This window comes from Schistocerca americana, chromosome 3, assembly GCF_021461395.2.
Source record: "Schistocerca americana isolate TAMUIC-IGC-003095 chromosome 3, iqSchAmer2.1, whole genome shotgun sequence".
Taxonomy (NCBI): Eukaryota; Metazoa; Arthropoda; class Insecta; order Orthoptera; family Acrididae; genus Schistocerca; species Schistocerca americana.
This window is the reverse complement of record NC_060121.1, coordinates 793,868,469-793,894,804: the sequence shown is the minus strand read 5'-3', so window position 1 is coordinate 793,894,804 and position 26,336 is coordinate 793,868,469. Positions and strand designations below refer to the sequence as shown.

Here is a 26,336-nt window from a genome sequence, read left to right as displayed (position 1 = left end):
AGGTCATAAGTCCCCTAGAACTTAGAACTAGTTAAACCTAACTAACCTAAGGAAATCACAAACATCCATGCCCGAGGCAGGATTCGAACCTGCGACCGTAGCGGTCTTGCGGTTCCAGACTGTAGCGCCTTTAACCGCACGGCCACTTCGGCCGGCTGTGTGTGTGTGTGTGTGTGTGTGTGTGTGTGTGTGTGTGTGTGTGTGTGTGTGTGTGTGCATTGTATGAGGTGAATGAGCACTGCAACTGATTGGGATCCATCCACCATGTAATATATATAGTGGCCACTTTTGGGCCTGCCACACAGACAAAATATATTCAGAGGATGAGCTTCATGACACCCCATAGATACTGTTCTTTTTTTGGAACAAATTACTGTTAATTTTTTTTTAGATTGATTGGAAAATTTATAAAAAAGTAATAAGTCTCGTACATCAGTGCAGATGATAAAAACATAATATAAATGTAAAAATTTGCTATATATCAGCAAAGATAACTGGATTGCAATTTTTATCACAGCAGCAGATAAAAAAGCATATTTACCTATTGTAATTACATGATTTTAACTGTCTTTTTTCAAATGGAGCCTGGTATTTGAAAGAAAATCACAGAAAAGAACACCATTATAAAAAGGCAAAAGTCTCGAGTTTGAGTCTTGGTCTGGCACACAGTTTTTAACTCCCAGGAAGTTTCATATCAGCTCACACTCCACTGCAGAGCAAAAATCTCATTCTGGGAACACCATTATACCTTACATAGAGAAAAAAGCATTTTCTCCCTTGCGAGTAATTTTGGTTGGTTGGTTGGAGCTTATGGATGCTCAATGACGAGGTTATCAGTGACTAATTTTGGAGCTCCCCTTGAAGTGTTTGCTACTCATGTTTAGTTCATTTGCAACATAGACAATATGTTTTCAATCTGACCACATGGGAGAGACAAATTAGGAGATTACCTATATCTGAATTCAATAAACCATGACATAGCTCTCTCAGCACAAGAGTGCACTAAATTCAGATTCTTCCATTGCTGCTGTGTGGAAATATTTCATACTTATAAATTAAAACACACTGTGAATGTTTTAAAGTAATTTATCATTTTACCTGAATTTTTGCTTTTATAGCACTCATCAGGCAGTTACTGAGCTTGTTCCTCTTTCTTAGTGTTTGTCCTGCATGCTTGTGGGAGTCTGCTGTTTTGATTCTCTTGTGCCATTTTATTTGATCTTGTTCTTGATCAGGGTGCAGGCCTGAGCTCTTGCGATCTTTGTACAGAGTGCCAAGTCATCACTACCTAGGTCATTCTCTTGGCCATTTACCATCTACTCTCAAACTAAAGAATGCTACTCACCATAAAGGAGACACAGTGAGTTGCAGCATGTCACAATGAAAAGACTGTTCCACATTGAGCTTTCAGCCAAAGCATTCTTCAGAAAAGAAAAGAAAACACACATGCATTCACACAACCAAGTGCACCTCACGCACGGATGACTTCTGCCTCCAGCATCGCTGTTTGGTATGGAGTGGTGTCACATCGAATGCAAGCAGCCATCTGGAGTGGAGCAGGAAGAGGGGTAGACAGCAGATGTGGGTGGGAGATGGAGGGGCAGAGGAGGCAATGCTGCCTGGTGGAACATGAAGGGTTAGATGATAGCCAGTTGAAGCAGGAAGGTGCAATTTCCAGTCAAAGCTGGAAGGTGCAATTTCGGGATTCTGTGTTGTGGGTGGGTGGGATTGGGGAATGGTAAGGAAAGAAACAGAGAAAGGGAAAAGACTGGCTGGTGAACAGGCATAGAGTTGAGCACAATGTAGATGATGGAATGTAAACTGGTAGGAAGTGATAGGACACAGAGGTGGAAACAGTAGCATTTAGTAGGTTACCATAGGTACCATAGGGCAGGATGATTTCACGAATAGTGAACATATAGTAAGGATAACTCTCATCTGTGCAGTTCAGGAAAGCTGGTGGTGGTGGGGAAAATCCAGATGGCCTCCAAAAAGCAGTGTAATGATTGCAGCAGAGCAGGTATATAATGTGGTTGCTTTCACAATGTCTTAGCCTCTGATGGGACAGGATAAGGCTGTGACAGGACTGGAATAGGAAGTGCTGTGGGTATGAATTGGGAAGGTCTTGCACTGGGTATTTTCACAGGGATATGATCCCTGTGGCAAGGTCTCAGGATTGGGAGTGGCATGGAGATGGACTAGGATGTTGTGGAGGTTGGGTGAGTGACAGAACACAAATTTAGGAGGGGTAGGAAGGATCTTGGGTACGATATCTCTCATTTCAGAGTGTGCTGATAGATACTTAAAAGCCCTGACAAAGGATGTGGTTCAGTTTGTTGAGTCCAGGTTGATGAAGGGAATGCTCTTGTGCAGCTGATTCTTGGGGGTGGTGTGAGGTTTGGGGCTGTGTGGGGACAAGGCACATGAAATTTGTTTGCACACTGTGTTTTGGGGGATACTGCCTGTCTGTAAAGGCCTTTGTGAGAACTTCACCATATTGGGTAAAGGAATTCTTGTCACTGCAGATGTGCCATCCCCAGGTAGCCAGGCTGTATGGGAGAGCTTTTTTGGTGTGAAAGGGTTGGCAGCTATTGAACTGCAGGAACTAATGCTGGTTGGTGGGTTTACGAGGGGCGTTTGAAAAGTCCATGCAAAAATAAAAACTACTTACTTGTTCGTGGTAAACCTTTTTTTATTTTTTGACATAGTCTCCTTTTAGACTTATACACTTCGTCCAATGCTGTTCTAATACATTGATCCCTTCCGAATAATAGGAGTTGTCCAAGTCAGCAAAATAGCTATTAATTGCTGCAATCACCTCCTCGTTTGAATAAAATCTTTGTCCCACCAGCCATTTCTTCAAATTGGGGAACAAATAGTAGTCTGAGGGAGCCAAGTCTGGAGAATAGATAGGGGGGGGGGATGTGAAATGAGTTAGATTCCTATTTCCATTAATTTTGCAACTACAACTGCTGAGGTGTGTGCAGGTGCATCGTCGTGATGGAAAAGGACTTTTTTGCGGCCCAATTGCTGGTGTTTTTCTTGCAGATTGGTTTTCAAACAGTCCAATAACAATAAATAAGATGCACCTGTAATGGTTTAACCTTTTCCAGATAGTCTCTGAGGATTATCCCATGTGAATCCCAAAAGACAGTCGCCATAATCTTTCCAGCCGAAGGAATGGTCTTCGCATTTTTTGGTGCAGATGTTACCCCATTGTTAACCCATTGTTTAGATTGTTGTTTGGTCTCAGGAGTATAGTAATGTATCAATCTTTCATCCACAATGGCGAAACAATGCTTAAAGTCCTGCGGATTCTTCCTGAACAGCTGCAAACAATCCTTGTAACAATTCACAAGATTCCGTTTTTGGTCAAGCGTGAGCAATCGTGGAACGCATCTTGTGGATAGCTTTTTCATGTCCAAATGTTTATGCAAAATATTACATACCCATTCATTCAAGATGCCCACAGCACTATCAATCTCATGCACCTTAACTCTTCTGTCATCCATCACCATATCATGGATTTTATCAATGATTTCTGGAGTCGTAACCTCCACTGGGCGTCCAGAGCGTTCAGCAACACTTGTGCTCATATGGCCAATCCAGAAATTTTGAAACCACTTATAAACTGTTCTGATTGAATGTGCAGAGTCACCGTAATGTTTATCAAGCTTCTCTTTAGTCTTCTGAGGCATTTTGCCTTTCATAAAGTAATATTTAATCACCACATGACGTTCTTTTTCGCCCATTTTTTGATTCACATGAATGCCAAACACAAAGAAATAGACCAATATGGCAGAAACTTGGTGTTCGTTCTTTTCAAAGATGCTACTAACTAAATATAACCTCGATACATGCTGGTGGTGCCATCTCTTGGACTTTGCATGGACTTTTCAAATGCCCCCCATAATGTGGACAAAAATGTGGATGGAACCATCAGAGAGGAAGAGGTTAATATCCAGGAAGGAGGCACACTGGGTTGATGAAAACCAGGTGAAGTCGGTGGGAGAAAAGGTATTGGGGTTGTGAAGGAATGAGGATTGGGTATTGTGGCCCTGAGTCCAGATCATAAAGATATCATCAGTGAACCTGAACCAGACCAGGGTTTTCGGGGCATGGAAGAAAGATGGCCCATAAACAGATTAGCATTGGAGGGTGCCATATGGCTGGCAATGGTTGTGCCACAGATTTATTTGTATATGTTCCCTCCAAAGGAAAAGTAATTGTGTGTATTGGAACACCTTCAAGCTGTCTCTCTACCATTCCACTCTCGAAAGGTATGCGGGAAAAACGAGCACTTAAATTTTTCTGTGCGAGCCCTGATTTCTCGTATTTTATCATGTTGATCATTTCTCCCTATGCAGGTGGGTGCCAACAGAATGTTTTTGCAATTGGAGAAGAAAACAGGTGATTGAAATTTCATGAGAAGATCCCATTGCAATGAAAAATGCCTTTGTTTTAATGATTGCCACTCCAATTCACGTATCATGTCTGTGGCACTACCTCCCCTGCTTCGCAATAATACAAAACAAGCTGCCCTTCTTTGTACTTCTTTGATATCATCCGTCAGTCCCATCTGATGTGGGTCCCACATCGCACAACAATTCTCCAGAATATGGTGGACAAGCGTGGTGGAAGCAGTCTCTTTAGTAGACCTGTTGCATCTTCTAAGTGTTCTGCCAATGAATTGCAGTCTTTTGTTGGCTCTACCCATAACATTATCTATGAGATCGTTCCAATTTAGGGTATTTGTAATTGTAATTCCTTAGTATTTAGTTGAATTTGCAGCCTTCAGATTTCTGTGACTTATTGCATAATCGAAATTCAGTGGGTTGCTTTTAGTACTCATGTGAATAACTTCACACTTTTCTTTATTCAGGGCCAATTGCCACTTTTTGCACCATATAGATATCTTATCTAAATCATTTTGCAATTCGCTTTGGTCATCTGATGACTTTACGAGATGGTAAATGACAGCATCATCTGCAAACAATCTAAGACAGCTGCTGAGATTGTCTCCTATGTCATTAATATAGATCAGGAACAATAGAAGGCCTATAATACTTCCTTGGGGAATGCCGGATATTATTTCTGTTTACAAACTATGGCTTTTCTGGCAGGAAATCATGAATCCAGTCGCACAACTGAGGCGATATTATAAAGGCATGCAGTTTGGTTAGAAGGCGCTTGTGAGGAATGGTGCCAAAAGCCTTCTGGAAATCTAAAAATATGGGAGCAAGTTGTCATCCCCTATTGATAGCTCTCAGTACTTTATGAGTAGAAAGAGCTAGTTGTGTTTCGCAAGAATGTTATTTTCTGAATCTCTGCTGACTATGTTTCAATAAATCGTTTTCTTCGAGGTACTTCATAATGTACAAGTACAGTATATGTTCCAAAACCCTACTGCAAATCGACATTAGTGGTATGGGCCTATTATTCAACAGATTACTCCTACTTCCCTTTTTAATGTTGGTGTGATTTGAGCAATTTTCCAGTCTTTAGATAAGGGATCTTTCTGTGAGCGAGTGGTTGTATATAATTGCTAAAAATGGAGCTATTGTATCAGCATACTCTGAGAGGAACCTGACTGGTATACAATCTGGACCGGAGGCCCTGCTTCTATTAAGTGATTTAAGCTGCTTTGCAACAACAAGGATATCTATTTCTATGTTTCTCATCTTGGCAGTTGTTCTTGATTTGAATTCAGGAATATTTACTTTGTCTTCTTTGGTGAAGGAGTTTTGGTAAAACACGTTTAAGAACTCTGCTTTAGTGGCACTGTCATCAGTGACTTCATCGTTGTTATCACGCAGTGAAGGTATTGACTGCTTCTTGCCACTGCTGTGCTTTATGTATGAACAGAATCTCTTTGGGTTTTCTGCCAGATTTTGAGACAGAGTTTTGTTGTGGAAATTATTGAAATCATCTCACATTGAAGTACACACTATATTTTGAACTTCTGCAAAACTTTGTCAGTCTTGGGGATTTTGCATTCTTTTAAATTTGGCATGCTTTTTTCACTGCTTCTGCAACAGTGATCTGACCTGTTTTGTGTACCATGGGGGATCAGTACCATCACTTATTAATTTATGTGGTATATATCTCACAATTGTTGTCGTTACTATCTCTTTGAAGTCATCCACAACTTTTCTATGCTACCATGATCAAATTGGAAGGAGTGCAGACTGTCTCTTAAAAAGGCGTTAAGAGCATTTTTATGAGCTTTTATAAATACGTATACTTTCCGTTTCTTTTTTATTGTTGTAGGAGTTACAATATTCAGCCTAGCAGCTACTGCCTTGTGGTCACTAATCCCTGTATTCACCACGATACTCACTGTTTGTCCAGGGTTATTTGTTGCTAAGAGGTCAAGTATGCTTTTTCAACCATTTATGCTTCAAGTGGGATCATGAACTAAATGCTCAAAATAATTTTCTGAGAAAGCATTCAGTACAATTTTGGATGACTTACTATGCCTGCCACTGGCTTTAAACTTATAATTTTTCCAGCATATTGAGAGTAGGTTAAAGTCACCACCGACTATAATTGTATGAGTGTTGAACCTATTTGAAATGAGACTCAAGTTTTCTGTGAACTGTTCAGCAACTATATCTCCTGAGTTGGGGGTCAGTAAAACGACCAAATTAATAATTTAGTCCAATTGTCAAGTATAGCATCTACCCATACTACTTCGCAGGAATTGTCTACTTCAGTTTCACTACAAAGCAAACTACTTCTAACAGCAATAAATACTCCACCACCAATGTATTTAATCTATCCTTTCTGAACACTGTTAGATAGTTAGAAAAATTTCTGCTGATCTTATTTCCGGCTTTAGCCAGCTTTCTGTATCTATAACTATTTGAGCATCAGTGCTTTCTATTAGGGCTTGGAGCTCTGATTCTTTCCCAGCACAGCAATGACAATTTACAACTACAATACCGATCGTTTCTACAACTAACTTACTGTGTTTTACCCGCCCCTTTTAGATGGACGCCTTTTCTGTGGTTCCCTGAGGCCCCCTAACCTAAAAAAAAACTGCCCAGTCCCTTCCATAAAGTCCCTGCTACCCATGTAGCCGTTTGCTTTGAGTAATGGACTCCTGACCTATTAAGCGGAACGCGGAAACCCATTACCCGATGTGGCAAGTCAAGGAATCTGCAGACTACACGGTCACAGAACCACCTGAGCCTCTGATTCAGACCCTCCACTCGGCTCTGCACCAAAGGACCACAGTCAGTTCTATCATCAATGCTGCAGACGGTGAGCTCCACCTTAATCTCACAAGCAAGACTGCAGTTTTACCGTTTCCGCTAGCCGCCCAAAACCAGAGAGAATATCCTCCGATCCAAAGGAACATATGTCACTGGTACCGACATGAGCCACCACCTGCAGTTGGCTGCACCCTATACCCTTCATGGCATCCGGAAGCAGCCTTTCCACACCCGGAATGACTTTCCCCGGCATGCACACGAAATTCGCACTGGCTTTCTTTCCCCTCCTTGGCAGCCATGTTCCTAAGGGGCCCCATTACATGCCTAATGTTGGAGCTCCTAAATACCAGCAAACCCACCCTCTGTGAACACCCAGACCTTGTGGGCTGAGAAGCTTCCTCTGGAACAGGGTGGACAACTGCTTCTGGCTCAGAGACAACGTCAGCCACGATAATGCCCGAAGCCTGTTTGTCAAACGAACCAGGGAGGCCCTACGATTGGCCCCTTGGAAAGTTTTTTGCTGCCTGCCAGACTTTGGAATGATCTCCCACTTGACCACGGGTGAGGGGTCAACCTCAGTAGGGGCAGTACCCAGGACGACCACAGCAGTGGACTGAACGGGGGCACATGGGACGTGCTTGACGTCTCTCGCATCCCCGCGTTCGATCCCCCACAGTGATGCCCCATGGCAGCAGCCTCAAGCTATGTGATGGAAGCCAACACAGCCTGGAGCTGTGAGCGAAGTATTGCCAACTCAGCTTGCATCTGTACACAGTAATCACAGTTCCTATCCATTACTGCAGTCGCTCCCGTTTGAAGCCTAAAAATATACAACGAATGAATGGTGTACTTGGCTTATTAACAGCAGGAATTCGAAGTGCTCTCTCACTAATAGTCTAAATGACACTGAGCTACACTAACCAAAACAAACAAAACCCTGTACGATCCGAGGGTCGATATCAATGGTGGTATGGTACACTACACTGTTATTAAAATAAAAGCTTGTGCATAGTAAGCACTTGAACATGCAAGAAATTACAAAAATAATCTAGTAACTACACAGCTATCTGTAAATAAATAAGTTGCTCCTGCTGGAAGCTTGTAAAAATATACAACAAACGAATGGAGTATTCGCCTTCTTAGCACCAGGAACATGAGGTGCTCTGTCACTGACGGTCTTAACTAAGTTTCATCATGTAAAACTAAATTTCAAAAGCATGCCTAATTGTTTATTGATCTAAAGAGCTTCTGGGACTTTCAATCATCATACTTTTGCTTACTGGAGTTGATTTTTATTTGTAATATAATATTAATGAGCACTATTGTCATTTTCAAATTGCAATTTGTTATCAAAGAACTGCAAAAGAGCATAAATGTATTCTGGTCACTTACATACTTGTGTACAGGAAAACTTGAGAATTCACAATGCATATTAGCTTTGATATGTATGACTGTTAGTGGCTGGTTGTAGAATTGTGTGAAAATATTGTTTCCTGTGATCTGAATGATTAGAAGTCTGTCACACCAGCCAGCATTTTCATATGAACCATATGCACAGCACACATTTCTGTAATCAGTTGCTGATAAAAATGTGTAACAAGATGTTACCAAATCAGATTTTTATCAACATTATTTAAATTTTTTCAGATACATCTTTGCAACTATTAAAAATGTGTGGTTATTTTAAATCTAGTAAGGAAAGTTCTGGCAGAATGTAAATACCTTAGGAACAAAGGAGATCACTCGCTGAATAGAAGAAGTGTTGAGTTGTCAAAAACCACACACACACAGAAGTGCACAAGTGCACATGCATGCTCATGAACACGGATGAACCAGTGCCCCTACATCGTGCCAGCTGGAGACACAATGGCAAGATTGCACTTCAGTGGCTAAACTAGGTTGTTGGAGTAGAGGTTGTGTCAGATGTGGTGGGCAGGTAGAGAAGCAGGAGGCAAGAAGAAGCGTTAGGATAGTGTAGGTAGCAGCTTGGATTGAGGGATCAGGTTTTCTGGCTGGGAATATGGCAGGGAGGGGTGGAAGGTATGTGGCCTAGGAATATGGTACACAGGTGTATGAGCATGTGGGTTATGGTGCATGATGAAAGTGACTTGAGATGTGGATTGGGTGACATGACAAGAGGTCATTGGGGATAGGGCATAGGGACAGTAGCTTCACAGTGATAACTGTTAACCTACTTCCCCACACTGTCTACCCAACAGTTTCCTATTCCTCTGCCCTATCACCCCATACCAGTCCATATCTCCAAGTCACCTCCATTATGTGCTGGTTACCCTCTGCTCTGGTACCCTTGTATCACATGCCTAGCCCATGCACCTGCCACTCCTCCCTCCCACATTCCTCAGCAAACCTTCTGACACCCTCCAAGCTGCTAGCTACTCACCCCAAGCCCTCTTCCTTCCTCCTGCCTCTCCCCTACCCACCCCACCTGACACAACCCTCACCTTACTCCAGTCCACCTGCAGAAATGCAGACGTAGCATTGAGTGTCAAGCCTGCACTATTTATGGCCACAGGTGTGTGTGTGTGTGTGTGTGTGTGTGTGTGTGTGAGAGAGAGAGAGAGAGAGAGAGAGAGAGAGAGACTATCAACGACACAACACTTCTGCTGTTTTGTGAGATGTCTCCTTTATTCCTAAAGTATTTATATTTATTTTAATACACACTTTCCATGTTTTCATTTAAAACATTGTTATCAGTATTTTTTGTTGGGTTTCTGTTTACATCTAGAAATATTGTCTTCATGCACATTTTCCAGGTAATCCTGTGATTGACACTGATGTTTTTGGACTCATTTCCTTTTGACTTATAGCAGTACACATTTGTTGATGTAAACCACAACAAAATACTGTATAGCAACTATGTACACTAAAGCCACACAAATGAGGAATTTTGTCAATGCATATACTCAGAAATATATTGCCCTCAGAATATTGTAGAATTTGTGAAAAGCTGTATCCTGCCCATTAAATTAAATGATAGTCAGTTTATAGAATATTAGTCAATAATTTCGTGATAATTTGTCATTTCTTCACTCTTTATGTGCCTGGTGCATGCAATTGTAATGTATGTATCAGCAAATTTTGAGATGCACATAATTTTATGTTAATTGCAATAGTTTCAGATATTAAATATTTGATTTAGTGATTTTGTTTTCAATTGCTGAAGTGCAGAAGTAATTATCTTTAATGTTTGCAATAAATTAATGACTGAAATACAACAAGAACAAACATAATTTTCCCCATACATATTCTCAGTAACCATTTTCATTTATTGAAATCCAGTCACTATCCCATAGTCTTAAAACATGTCCAGCTTTAAGCATTTGCACCCTCTGTATTCGTTTTCACTTAGCACTTTTCTATTTGCAACAGTATGTTAATGCTACTGTGGATACAAGATCACCACCATTGTTATTGGCTGTGAGTTTTTGGTCTACACATGTAATTCACAAAAGCTACATTTTTATTAGAAGTGCTGAACTCACCATTATTTAATTATTGTTTTCCAAAGCTTAGTATTCCCATTTTGAGGCTTGAATAACTATCTACATAATTATCTTGATGTTCAACAGACAGTACATTCACATTTAATAGTTTTACCAGAGTTTAGACTTAGCGCTATCATCCATATACACACATCAAAAAAAGTTTTGCATCACCTTTGTTCTGAGAGTTCCGGAACTTGTACAGAAAATTGGAATAGAGACCAACATAAACATCATTTCCACCCTTTTTATTGCTCATGAAAAGCACAGATTGCATATTGTACCACCATACAGTGAGACCTTCAGAGGTGGTGGTCCAGATTGCTGTACACACTGGTACCTCTAATACCCAGTAACACGTTCTCTTGCATTGATGCATGTCTATATTCATCACGGCATACTATCCACAAGTTAATCATGGCACTGTTGGTCCAGATTGTCCCACTCCTCAACAGCAATTTGGCGTAGATCCCTCAGAGTGGTTGGTGGGTCACGTCGTCCATAAACAGCCCTTTTCAGTTTCTAGAAAAACTGGAATTCTATGGCATTAGACATAACAGCCTTAAATTAATAAAATCATATCTTCAGAATCGTAAGCAAGTTGTTTGTGTAGGGAGGGAAATGTCGAGTATAGAGCAAGTCAAGGTAGGTGTTCCGCAGGGATCTGTGCTGGGCCCCTTTTTGTTCCTGATAATGATAAATGATCTGCCGTCATTTATCAAGTCCACCACTGTGTTGTATGCAGATGATACAACATTTCTTCATGCTAGTGAGGATTTCAATAGCCTTAAAACTTGTGCAGCAAAGACAATTAACCAAGCATCCTATTGGTTCAAGGCAAATGGATTCCTGCTGAATGAAAACAAAACACAGCAGATGGTCTGTAGTCTTAGAGACAAGCTTCTGTCAGACGATCCAAGTTATGTCAAATTTTTGGGTGTATACATTGATGATAAATTATCTTGGGGTCAACATGTACAATATATTAGTGGTAAATTGTCTAGAGTTATTTACCTGTTAAGGCGACTTATGGATTGTGTTCCTGAAAAATATGTTAGAACATCCTATTTTTCATTCTTTCAGAGTATAATAACATATGGAATTATTTTGTGGGGGAACTCTAGCTGTGTACATGACATATTAATACTGCAAAAAAAAGCTATTAGGATAATTACTGGTTCTGCATATAAGGCACACTGTAAACCATTGTTCTGTGAACAGAAAATCATGACTGTTATAAACTTGTACATATACTATGTTCTAATTTATACGAAGAAGAAATTACCAGAAACAAAAACCAGAGAAAATGTACACAGCCACAATACAAGAAGGAATAGGTGCCTCTATATTCCTTACCACAGGTTGTCAAAGTCACTCAACAGCTACGAAATCATGGGGTACAAATTATTTAATAAACTTCCTCAATCTGTTCAAGAATTACCTGAACAATTATTCAAACAAACAATTCATGACTGGCTAGTCCTCCACCCATTCTATGACATAAGAGAATTTATCAACTGTAATATAATACTATAATGTTAACAAGAAACCTGTTGTTTCTTTCAAACTATTAATTGTATTTTAGTATGTATATGACGTTGTCTATTGCTGTAATGGCCGAATGACAATAAAATTATTATTATTATTATTATTATTATCCCAGACATATTCCAAAGGGTTCATGTCAGGAGAACATGCTGGCCACTCTAGTCAACTGATGTCATTGTCCTGAGGGAAGTCATTCACAAGATGTGCATGTTGGGAGTGCAAATTGTTGTCCATGAAGACGAATGCCTCACCAATATGCTGCTGATGTGGTGAAGATGGCATTCACGTATCCTACAGCCATTACGGCACCTTCTGTGACCACCAACAGTGTACGTCGGCCCCACAGAATGCCACCCCAAACCATCAGGGAACCTCCGCCTTGCTGCACTCACTGGACAGTGAGTCTAAGGCATTCAGCCTGACCAGGTTTCCTCCAAACATGTCTCCGATTATTGTGTGGTTGAAGGCGTATGCGACACCCATTGGTGAAGAGAACGTGATGCCAATCCTGAGTGGTCCATTTGGCATGTTGTTGGACCCATCTGTACCACGCTGCATGGTGTCGTGGTTGCAAAGATGGACCTCGCTATGGACGTCAGGTGTGAAGTTGCGCATCATGCAGCCTATTGTGTACAGTTTGAGTAATGACATGACGTCCTGTGGCTGCACGAAAATCATTATTCAACATGGTGGCATTGCTGTCAGGATTTCTCTGAGCTATAATCTGTAGGTAGCTGTCATCCACTGCAGTATTAGTCCTTGGGTGGCCTGAGCTAATCATGTCGTTGACAGTTCCTGTCTCTCTTTATCTCCTTAATGTCGGAACAACATTGCTTTGGTTCACTCCGAGACGCCTGTACACTTCCTTTGCTGAGAGCCCTTCCTGGCACAAAGTAACAATGCGGACATGATCAAACCATGGTATTGACTGTCTAGGCATGGTTGAACTACAGACAACACGAGCCATGTAACTCCTTTCTGGTAGAAGGACTGGACCTGATCAACTGTTGGACCCCCTCCGTCTAATAGGCGCTGTTCATTCATGGGTGTTTACATCTTTGGGTGGGTTTAGTGACATCTCTCAACAGTCAAAGGAACTGTGTCTGTGATACAGTATCCACAGTCAATGTCTATCTTCAGGAGTTCTAGGAACTGGGGCAATGCAAAACTTTTTTTTGATGTATGTATATTTGGTTTCTTCTTATGTGAGGAATCATGTATCCAGACAATACTTAGACATGTTGATGTGCAATATTAATACATATGCTTCAACATTAATTTCTTTTGCGCTATATTAATATACTTTTCATGGAATTAGTTGTTAAGATACCTTTATTAGGCCTACGCTGTGATACTGCCTTTATACAAATTTGTGATTGGTCAGATTTTGTCATGTAGCTTTAGTTATATGCTTGTGTCTTTTTTTTTTTTTTAATTTCACCTGCTTGCAAATTTTACCATTGAGACTGATAAGTTAAATGACGTTTTATTTTAATAATGTGTATGTAAGACTAACACATATTTCATTGATGTTACAAGAGATCTGTTTCAAAAGTACTGGTTCATCCATGGTACAGAATAAATAGGCCAGCCAGGAACTTTCTCTTATCTGTGTGACTTTTGTGTGGGTGTTTGGAACAGCAACTTATAGAGACACTGTCACATAAAATGGGCAACATTGGTTTGGAGGATGATTAGCAGAGGGGTTTTTAATTTTGAAATCAGTAGACAGTTCAAATGGCTGCATATATTTAATCATTTCTGATTATTTAATATGATGAAACTCACAGTCCATGGATAATCATTTTTGTAGCTATAATGATAATAGATGGAAACAGAGAATACATAGGAAAAGACAGCCAGTCAGCTTTAGCTGACTAGTAGATAAGTCATGGACATGTGTAACAGATCATAAAATTACATTAGGTTTCTAGCTATCAGTATTTTTCTTGATTATATGCACACTCTGATGCACACATTTGCAGTGTAAGTGCTCCAGTGGCTCTGGACATTTGTGTTTGGATGTATGCCTGTGGAAGTGTGTCTGTAAATTAGAAAAACTATGATGGTGGGAGGAAACACGTAAAATAATTTATTCCATTCTGTTACAACTACCAGTTAAAGAAAGATGATAATTCACTACAACTGTAATATTTATTACATGATTAACTATGTAAATTGGTAATAATGCCAAGTATATATCACTGTTGTAGTAATGAAACAGAATGTGGACCAGTGTTGGGAAATGTGACACATGGATATTATTAACAAATGTAATAATTATCAAAGTCACAGTAAATTACTATTGAACTTCACCCAGCAGATATTTGAGAGTTGAATATGTTACTTTTTGTATTTTTTCCTGTAACACAGAGGTCACACATTTCTGTTCATTGTATCCTGTTATAAATGGTACCACAATAAACAGTCAAAACATGTAACAGGAATTAGAAAGACTATACATATGCTGAGAATGTAACACAGACATTCTTAAATTTAATATTATATCTAAAATAAACAAGATGTCGCGTATTAGACTTCAGTTGTACGAAAGAAAATGCAATTTGGATAACAATATTTTTTGTTTGGATTACCTGTTTGAATATGATTAACAAATTATCTTCAGATCTAATATTAATACTGCAAAGTGCAGTTTGTAAGATGGTTGAGAGACTGTCATTTTTTAGTTGTTTTAATTAATGTAAGGAATTCATAGAGAGCAAAGCCTTTTTAATAATTTTACACTCATTTAGAGCAAAAAAGGCACATATTTATTTCTCCTGGTTATCCTGTGTCATATGCTATAGAGAAAGAATTATCTCCCTAGGCAAGAAACTGAGGTGAAATGAAAGGTTTTAGAAAGAGGCATCACCTAATATTGGTCTGTTTTAGTCTCTGTATCTGCACAGTTATTTTATTTTAGGTGATGTTTATTTTATTTTGACCAGATGATCCAGTATCAGGTGGAGACGGGCTTCAGAAAAAGATGTCACGTGATTCTGATGGTGGTAAGTAAAAACTTCTTTTCTCTAAGCATATCCCATTTTGAAGTGTGTAACAAAGCTAATTTTTGAATCCTTTTCCAAATTCTACCTTTGTTTTAACCAGTATATGCAGGGATATTCCTTTGAGCTGTTGTAAACACATTGTGTTCACATGAAGATGTCGAAGTCTTCTCAGCATACTAAATGGTCAGTAATATTTTTGGGTTGCAGCTTGTGATTGTTTACTGCTAAGCATGATATTTCAACTCAGCACCTTCGAGTCTTCTTCAGGTGATTCAGTGAAGACTCTGTTTTGCACTATTTATTAGTACACAGTGTGCATTTTGTGCACGCATCAGAAATGTCATACCAAGGTTATCCACATTACCCGGCAATACAGGCACAACCATCAATGGTGGAAGCATCAGACATAACTGCCTGGTGGACTACCTCTTGGTGTGGCCTTTGTTGTATTTATTTATCTAAAATAGTACTGACTGCTATGGATACTGGAGATCTCAACTACATTGAAATTGTACACAGCTTTCACATAAGTGATTCCTTAACTTGATACATGAATTAGGTACCCATTATAATTCCAAATTAATTACTGTTCTAGCACTCTGTCTGTACATTCAAATGAACTACCACTGGATAGGAAATGGAACACAAAGCAGTACCATACCAAGTCTATATATTCATAGCCTTAGTAGATGCTGTGGCATTGTATATTTGACTATAATGATATTTGAAACAGCAATGTACGCTTAATGGTTTTTATGTTCTCAGGCAGTTTGATAAAAACCTTTAAACTCATGTCAAATTATGTTATCTTTGCTGAGAGTGTTTAGTGGAATTGACAGAATTTTGTGCATTATCATAATTCTTGCCTATCATAATGTGACATTGTAAACAAGAGAAGTCAGTGGATTTCTTATACCATCTCAAAATTTAATTCATTATAATATCCACTTCACAATGGAGTGGCATTGTTCTCTAGATACATAAATGATCTGGCAGGCAGAGTGAGTAGCAACCTGCAACTATTTGCTGATGATGCTGTGTTGTGTGGGAAGATGAGCTTGCGTGACTGTAGGAGGCTATAAGCTGACTTAGACAGAATTTCTAGTTGGTGTGATGAATGGCAGTTTGTTCTAAATGCAGAAAAATGTAAGTTAACTGAGATGAGTAGGAGAACAATCCTATACAGCATATTAGTGTGATGCTTAACAGAAAATAATTGATTAGATATCCAGGCCTCATGTTGCAAAGCAATATGAAATGGAATGAGAACATAAGGATGGTAAGAGAGAAGGTAAATGGTCGACTTCAGTTTATTCCAAGAATTTTAGGAAAGTGTAGCTCATCTATAAAGGACACTGTGTATATACCGCTAGTGTGATTCATTCTTAAGTATTGCTTGAGTGTTTGGGCCCTACGTCAGGTTGGATTAAAGGAAGACATCTAAGAAATTCAGTGACATTCTGCTTGAGTTTTAACTAGTAAGTTTGATCAACATGCAGGTATTATGGGCATGCTTTGTGGACTCAAATGGGAATCCCTGGAGGGAAGACAACACTCTTTTCATGAGGTGTAAGCGCAGAAATTTAGAGAACCAGCATTTGGAGCTGACTAGAGAACAGTCCCCTTACCACCAGAGTATGTTTCATGTAAGGACCACAAAGATAAGATTAAAGAAATTAGCATTTGTACAGGGGCATAAACGCAGTTGTTTTACCCTCACTCCATTTGTGAGTGGAATAGGAAAGCAAAATTACCAGTACTGGTACAAGGTACCCTCTGCCATGCAGCATACGATGGCTTGCAGAGTGTGTATGTAGATGTGGATGTAGATAAAATGCATGACTGTTCATAGTTCTTCATTGTTTTAGGCAGATGGAAGAATTACAACTCTATTGAACATGCAGTGGTGCAGCTTGTAAGTCATGTAGCTGCAATGTGACAAGAGATGATTTTTACTCATCTCAGTGTGCTCCACATATTCCACTGCCTGGTCTAGGATGACACTCACATCTTCTCAGCCAAGAATCACTAACAAATAGTGCTACACTGCATGTGCCCACAGACTGCATCATATGTACTTTGCAGTAGCTGAAAATTATACATTTTAACCAAGTCATTAGGGCCACTGCAACCACAGCCTTTCATAGTTGTGACTAAATTATGACTGGCTAATACTTTAGCCCACACAGTACATCTCCTGGTTTCAAAATGTGCTCTTCGCGTCCTGGCTGATTCTTGTGATGATGTCATATGTTGTTGTTGTTGTTGTTGTTGTGGTCTTCAGTCCTGAGACTGGTTTGATGCAGCTCTCCATGCTACTCTATCCTGTGCAAGCTTCTTCATCTCCCAGTACCTACTGCAACCTACATCCTTCTGAATCTGCTTAGTGTATTCATCTCTTGGTCTCCCTCTACGATTTTTACCCTCCACGCTGCCCTCCAATGCTAAATTTGTGATCCCTTGATGCCTCAAAACATGTCCTACCAACCGATCCCTTCTTCTAGTCAAGTTGTGCCACAAACTTCTCTTCTCACCAATCCTATTCAATACCTCCTCATTAGTTACGTGATCTACCCAGCTTATCTTCAGCATTCTTCTGTAGCACCTCATTTCGAAAGCTTCTATTCTCTTCTTGTCCAAACTATTTATTGTCCATGTTTCACTTCCATACATGGCTACACTCCATACAAATACTTTCAGAAACGACTTCCTGACACTTAAATCTATACTCGATGTTAACAAATTTCTCTTCTTCAGAAACAATTTCCTTGCCATTGCCAGTCTACATTTTATATCCTCTCTACTTCGACCATCATCAGTTATTTTACTCCCTAAATAGCAAAATTCCTTTACTACTTTAAGTGTCTCATTTCCTAATCTAATTCCCTCAGCATCACCCGATTTAATTTGACTACATTCCATTATCCTTGTTTTGCTTTTGTTGATGTTCGTCTTATATCCTCCTTTCAAGACACTGTCCATTCCATTCAACTGCTCTTCCAAGTCCTTTGCTGTCTCTGACAGAATTACAATGTCATTGGTGAACCTCAAAGTTTTTACTTCTTCTCCATGAATTTTAATACCTACTCCGAATTTTTCTTTTGTTTCCTTTACTGCTTGCTCAATATACAGATTGAATAACATCGGGGAGAGGCTACAACCCTGTCTCACTCCTTTCCCAACCACTGCTTCCCTTTCATGCCCCTCGACTGTTATAACTGCCATCTGGTTTCTGTACAAATTGTAAATAGCCTTTCGCTCCCTGTATTTTACCCCTGCCACCTTCAGAATTTGAAAGAGAGTTTTCCAGTTAACATTGTCAAAAGCTTTCTCTAAATCTACAAATGCCAGAAACGTAGGTTTGGCTTTTCTTAATCTTTCTTCTAAGGTATGGCGTAAGGTTAGTATTGCCTCACGTGTTCCAACATTTCTACGGAATCCAAACTGATCTTCCCCGAGGTCCGCTTCTACCAGTTTTTCCATTCGTCTGTAAAGAATTCGCGTTAGTATTTTGCAGCTGTGACTTATTAAACTGATAGTTCGGTAATTTTCACATCTGTCAACACCTGTTTTCTTTGGGATTGGAATTATTATATTCTTCTTGAAGTCTGAGGGTATTTCGCCTGTCTCATACATCTTGCTCACCAGATGGTAGAGTTTTGCCATGACTGGCTCTCCCAAGGCCATCAGTAGTTCTAATGGAATGTTGTCTATTCCCGGGGCCTTGTTACGACTCAGGTCTTTCAGTGCTCTGTCAAACTCTTCACGCAGTATCTTATCTCCCATTTCGTCTTCATCTACATCCTCTTCCATTTCCATAATATTGTCCTCAAGTACATCGCCCTTGTATAAATATGCCTTGATGTCATATAACTAAGCAAATCTCTTAATTGGCCAATATTAACTCTGAAATGGTGTTGAAGTTTATTGCAAAAGTGTCATGTCTAAAATACTGGATGAACTTCAAATCTACATCTACATCTACATCTACATCTTCTTGGATACTCTACAAGTCACAATTAAGTACCTGGCAGAGGGTTCATCGAACCACCTTCACAATGATTTTCTATTATTCCAATCTCAAACAGTGTGCAGAAAAAATGAGCACTTATATCTTTCTGTGCAAGCTCTGACTTCCCTTATTTTATTATGATGATCATTTATCCCTGTGTAGGTTGGCATCAACAAAATATTTTTGCATTTGACGGAGACAGTTGGTGATCAAAATTTTGTGACAAGATTCCACTGCAACAAAAAAATGCCTTGGTTAAAAATGTCAACCCCAAATACTGTACCATGTCAATTGCACTCTCTTCCCTATCTCGTGATAATACAAAATGTACTGCACTTCTTTGAACTTTTTTGATATACTCTGTTAATCTGGTAAGAGCCCCAAACTGTGTGTAGGTTGGGTTGGGTTGTTTGAGGGAAGAGACCAAACCGTGAGTTCTTTGGTCTCATCGGATTAGGGAAGGGTGGGGAAGGAAGTCAGCCATGCCCTTTGAAAGGAACCATCCCAGCATTTGCCTGGAACGATATAGGGAAATCACGGAAAACCTAAATCAGGATGGCCAGATGTGGGTTTGAACTGTCGTCCTCCCAAATGCGAGTCCAGTGTATTAACCACTGCACCGCCTCGCTCGGTGCCCAAACCATGCAGCAGTGCTCCAAAAGAGGACAGACAAGCATAGTGTAGGCAGTCTCTTTAGTAGACTGTTACATTTTGCAAGTGTTATGCCAGTAACATGCAGTGTTTGGTTTGCCTTCCCCACAACATTTTGATTGTGTTCTTTCCAGTAAATTGTTCCTAATTATAATTCGTAAGTATTTAGTTGAATTTACGGCCTTTGGATTTGACTGATTTATCACTTCATCTTTAGTCATCTTGTGGATTGACATAGAGATATTAATTCTCTGATATAATTACGAGCTGTTTTTACATTTTTCCTTTTGCTCAGTTTACATGACTCACTTCACTAGTGCAGAATATTATTTAACACTCTTATACATTCATAGTTGCTCAAAAATTCAATACTCGTTTCACTCCATGTACATTTTAATGATATATTAATTGTATATTGCTTTTATTTGTTGAAAATGCTGTGTTTTAAGGAAATTTATATGACAATCTCATATTTATATAGAACTTTGTCATATGAAGTTTCAGTGACAATGGTTCATGGAATCCAATAAAAATGAAATCACTGTCTGTCATATGATTTAATTTCTCACCAAATGCTCATGTGCTGCAGTATGACATATGACAAATTGCATATCAAATAAACCACTTGCATTCAGCACTATCCATATAGCATCTGTACTGGCACAACCTGTCTGTTAGATTGAACTACACATTGCTGCACTACACGTACTCACACAATATTACATAGTTTTCAAGTTGTCGCTAACTGCAAACTGTAGGTAGGTATAAAACACTTGCACATAGAGTGTTTATGAATCAGATAATTTGACTAAATATTGAATTTGGCAGATTGACAAGGAAACTGTCAATCAAATGCAAAAACTATACATTAGATATAACTAAAGCATGGTAGCAAAATCCATATTTTTCCTCTACTGTTGTACCAATGTATTGTCTAAGATGTCTAGAATACTCCTGGAATTTCAAGTTAAAGTAATTGTTCATCCTTCATCAAACATTGAAAACATTCTAGCACTGGTAAAAGATTACTTACTACTGTGGATGAATGGAGTTTGTATAAAATTAACTGTCTTAACATGTGGCTCGTATGTCATTGTCTTTTCTTGATGTCCTGTTAATGGTTGACTGGTGTTATGAATTAATTTTAAATAGCTTTTCACAGTGCCATCAAAGTAGAGTTTCAAGTTCATGTACATTTATTCTCATTTTTCTTTTGACAATGATCAGCTGTTATCACCAAGACTATGGTGAGTCTAAATTACACAAACAATTGGCAATAACGCGTTGTTCACACACAGTAAGTGCTTTTAAAGTACTGAATGTTAAACACTGACTGATTATATGAACATTACTCATTGACTTCCTAATGCAGAATAACTAATTATGGATATTTTATTGCATTGGACATAGACTGCGCCTCTTTAAACGTGTGTGTAATACTGTTTTCACAAAATTATAAAATGTTGAGTTATTCCATTCTTAAAGTAATGTAAGACAATAAAAAGTAGAAGATATGTACAGTGCTCAGAGAAAAATATGGAAACATCACAAGAAATGCATGCTTCAACATAAATGCAGATGCTAGCCAAGCCTGCAGGTTGCACTGTTGTATTTCACCACCTATTGCCCCTATGCAAGACTCAAATAAGTTGCAAGTGTCACTCAAAATCCAAAAAACAGTGTTCTGTGTAGATGTCAGAGTGAAGTGAATTTGAAAATGAGAAAATTTTGGTGCTCGTATGATGGGTGGTTTCATAACCGAGGTGCTTGGTGTTTCAGGAGACACCCTGTTAAAAATTTACACCACATGCAGGGAACATGGAAAAACATCACCCACTAAGGTCCATGCAGCAAAAGTGTTTGTTGAGTGATCCTAACAGATGGTGATTGAAGAGAACTGTGACAAGAAATAAGGAGACACCAGCTGAAAAAGTCACTGCAGAACTAAATGTTGCACTCATGATATATTAAAACAACACACAGGGAGCACCAAAAGCAGGGAATTGCAGAGTGAGCTAGAGTTCCAAAACCATTTATCAGTGATGCAAATGCCTGTAACAAGAAAACCTGGCGCCTAAACAATAAAATCTGGACTACGGAACAGTGGAAGAAAGTGATTTGCTTGGATGATTCTTGTTGTATACTGTTTATTACTTTTGGCTCAGTTTATGTCCCAAGAATGAAATGTGGTGGAGGTTCAGTGAAGATTTGGCCAGCAAACTTGTGGTATTGCATGGGCCCCACAGGTACTCGCTATATCATATTACTGTCAAGGAATATGTGACTGTTTTGGCTGATTAGGTTAGTCCCTTGGTACACAGTTTGTCCTCCAATGATGATAATGTGTTACAAGATGACAGAACCCCAGTTCACACAGCTCGCATCACCCAGGACTGATTTTTTGAATATGAGGATGAATTGTTGCATGTCTCCTAGCCACCACAGTCACCAGATCTCAACATTATTGAGCCTTTGTGGTGTACTTTGCAGATCGCTGTCCACTTCAATCATTGTTACCTGAATACAGGACGCATTTTGAGATGGCCAGAAGCTGTTTTGAATGGCAATAGTTTCCATACACCATATTAGGCATGGTAGTTCATTGTGTTTTTGGTGTTTTCATATTTTTGTCCACCTTCTGTGAGGTAATTTCTACTAACAGTTGGTTAAATGTCATCAAAATGCTATAAATAATAGGTTCCATTTTATATTGCACAAGTTAGGGTGTGATATAAATTATAGCTTCTATTGCATATTGATTAAGTTTGGGTGTGCTCTGTGATTCAAAGCAGCAGCCCAGGAATCTCAAATTGTCTAACTGAAGGACGAGGGCTGTTGAAAAAGTAAGTTCTGTCTGGTGTATGGAGTACTGGGGATACATCAGCAGTATCAACATAGCTGTGTCACACAGCTTGGTATGAATCTGACAGTGCCGCGGAAAAGTTATTGAACTGTTATTTGTGCTGTAAGCACAAATCAAAATGCCCATTATTATTGAAAGGTCAGTTGCCTGTGAATTTTGTGCTGTCATTTTTTTCTGTGCATAAAAAACCTGAAAACTATAAACATTCATAGTGAATTTCACGTAGTATATGGGAAGCACATTATGAGTGACATTGCCATAAGGAAATGGTGCCATTTGTTTTGGGAAGATTAGGTGAATTTACTTTATGATGAAAGAAGTGGTTGCCATCTGTTGTAAAAATGTTACAGACAGGGTTGTATGATTGTGTAAGTGCTAAAATTCAAATTTTGTGTATGATGTGTCGCAAAGCATCTGACTGATGACCACAATATGAAGAAGGTTGGAGCTGCATCAGTGTCTTTAATGTGGTGCGGTAGACAAGGAGATGAAGTTCCTGACTCACATTGTGACAGTGGATGAAACATGGGTAGCATACATCAGTGTGGAGACAAGAAAAACAATCAGTGGAGTCGTGACACACATGTCTAGGTATTCAAATGAGTTGTCATTTCTGTTTTCTGAGTAATATTGTGCATAAAATGGAATCAACAACCATTAATTCTGATAAAACCTGAGAGATCACAAGGTCAATCTTTTCAGCAGTGTGTGTCAGTTGCTGGAATGCACAAACCAATCATTTCTATCTATTGCCGTGATTTCCCTAAAGGCACCATTATTTGCTGTATGTTTCAACTGCTGACAGTTTATAAACTCCTAACATCCAGCATTTGCTTCCCATTGACATGGGGTTCCCCAGTAGGTATAATGTGTCTCACTGGCTCAGTTACAGTTTCAGTAAAGACAGTAACTCAAAATTTTTGGATAGGGGGATGGATGTAATAGTCCGAGTTCTCTCTGGTTCCCATCTCCTCTGTGAATAAGCCTGCAAGGTGGTGCAGTGGTTATCACACTGGACTTGAATTCAAGGGGACAATGGTCCGAATCTGCTTCCAGTCATGCAGATCTAGGTTTCTGTTGATCCCTAAATCACTCCAGACAAATGCTGGGATCGTTCCTTTGAAATGGTAGGGCTGACTTCTGTCTCCATTCTTGACAAATTCTGAGCTTGTTCTTCATCTCTGATGATATCCATGTCAGTGACTAATTAAATGCCAATCTTCCTTTTTTCCCCTTGTACAGGAACTCTAGACCTACCACAGACATGCCACTCATAATCAGGTGGATGAGTGGAGACATACCCTGTACTTCCTATAGTGGATGTAGTATCCACCAGAAAGGATAGTCCTTGAGGTACCTTTGGTATGTCTGGTACATCTCTTGTTGGTATTCCTTAAAACACCTGTCTGCAGCAATTTAAAATCATATGACAGCACTCAGGGCAATTTCCAACTGCTTGCACACAGCAATTACTAATTCCAGTGCCCGAGAACAGCATTCATAGCCTCTGTATTGTGGCTGGTGCAACGTTGTACTAATTCCAGTGCCCGAGAACAGCATTCATAGCCTCTGTATTGTGGCTGGTGCAACGTTGTACAGAACAGTAAACAAGCATCCATTATCCCTGGGACCCAGAAAAGTGAGGCAGCTTTGCAGCAATGTGAGAATCATGCTGACTGTCTTTTATGACTGAAATGGTGTGGTCCATCATAAGTTCACCCCAGAAGCTACTTATGTCAATAAGGAGTACTACAAAGTACCAAGAGGTTGTTCATCACCTTCTTGAAGCAGTTAGACACAAACAGTGAGTCTTGTGTTCTGCTCATCATTCTCAATTAATTCAGAACTTTTTGCCACAAACAAAACATGACTGAGGTTTGTCAGTTAGCCTATTCCCCTTACCTGGCACAAAGTGACTTCTGGCTTTTCCCTAAACTGTAAAAAGAATGGAAGGGACCAGATTTCAGAACAGGGAAGACATTATACAGCTGTGCACCATACCAAAAAAAGCTTTCAAGCTTTCCAGTGAGCTTCTAGCAGTGGCAGAAGCATTGAAAGAGATGTGTAGAAGCTGACTAGGACTACTCTGAAAGTGACTAGTATCAAAAAATTGTATTTCAATAAAGGCTGATTTCATAAATAAAAGTCAGATAAATTTGAACAGGTATTGTGTAACATGACACTCTCATGAATTTTGATATAATTAACATCAAAAACATGTTTACATTTTACATGACATTCTAGGATCTTTGCTTTCTAAGTAAATTTGTTGGACACATGTGATTTTATTCAGACACAAAGGAAATACTGAAAGTCAGCTTAATACATGCACTAATGGAAAAATTGCCACAACAAAAAATAATTAATGAGAGCAGGAATACATTTTTCTAGGTTACATATTTCAGTGATTAACATTGAAAGATTATAGATTAATATAAATGTGAGATAAGCCACTGCAAATGTAAAATGCTGATACTTTAATAGCTGGTGTTGCCACCTGAGTGTTGCATGCAAACATGCATGCATTTGTTGTCCAGGTGACAGATGTCAGTTTTTGGGATGGAGTTCCATGCCTGCTGTTGCTCATAGTCAGTCTATACATGGAAGGTCAGTACCATTTGTGGATGACAATGGAGTTGTCATCTGATAAAGACCCATATGTGCTTAATTGGAGACAGACCTACTGATGGAGCAGGCCAAGACAACAGATCGACACTCTGTAGAGCATGTTGGGTTACAACACCTCCGCCCCGGTAGCTGAGTGGTCAGCGTGACAGACCGTCAATCCTAAGGGCCCGGGTTCGATTCCCGGCTGGGTCGGAAATTTTCTCCGCTCAGGGACTGGGTGTTGTGTTGTCCTAATCATCATCATTTCATCCCCATCGACGCGCAGGTCGCCGAAGTGGCGTCAAATCGAAAGACCTGCACCAGGCGAACGGTCTACCCGACGGGAGGCCCTAGCCACACGACATTTCCATTTACAACACCAGTGTGTGGGTGAGCATTGTCCTGCTAGAAAACACCTTCTGAAAAGCTATTCATGAATGACAGCACAACAGGTCGAATCACCAGACTGATGTACAAATTTGCAGTCAGGGTACATGGGATAACCATGAGAGTGTTGCTATTGTGTTACAAAATCACACCCCTGACCATAACTCCAGATGTAAGTCCAGTGTGTCGAGCACACAGACTTGTTGGTTGTAGGCCCTTAACTGTCCTCCTTCTAAACAATATATGGCCACCATTGACAGAGAGACAGAACCAGCTTTCATCTGAAATCACAACAGACCTCCACCCTGCCCCAAATGAGCTCTTGCTTGTCATCACTGACATCGCAGATGGTGATGGTTTGGGGTCAGTGGAATGCACAGTATAGGGCATCTGACTTGGTACTGTCCTTAAAGTAACCTATTTGTAACAGTTTGTTGCGTCACTGTGGTGCCAACTGCTGCCCAATTGTTGCTGCAGATGCAGTACGATGCGCCAGAGACTTATGCCAAACATGATGATCTTCACTCTTGGTAGTGCCAC

At 39.6% G+C, this 26,336-nt stretch overlaps 1 protein-coding gene across 1 annotated transcript in view; it reads left to right on the top strand.

Moving 5' to 3' along the window:
- LOC124606406 (sodium/hydrogen exchanger 3) overlaps positions 1–26,336 on the top strand; it is a 600,846-nt gene that overhangs the window by 547,639 nt on the left and 26,871 nt on the right. The window contains exon 12 of the mRNA XM_047138386.1: positions 15,217–15,276. Within this exon, the coding sequence (XP_046994342.1) occupies positions 15,217–15,276 (60 nt within the window). The remainder of the gene's footprint in view (positions 1–15,216; positions 15,277–26,336) is intronic.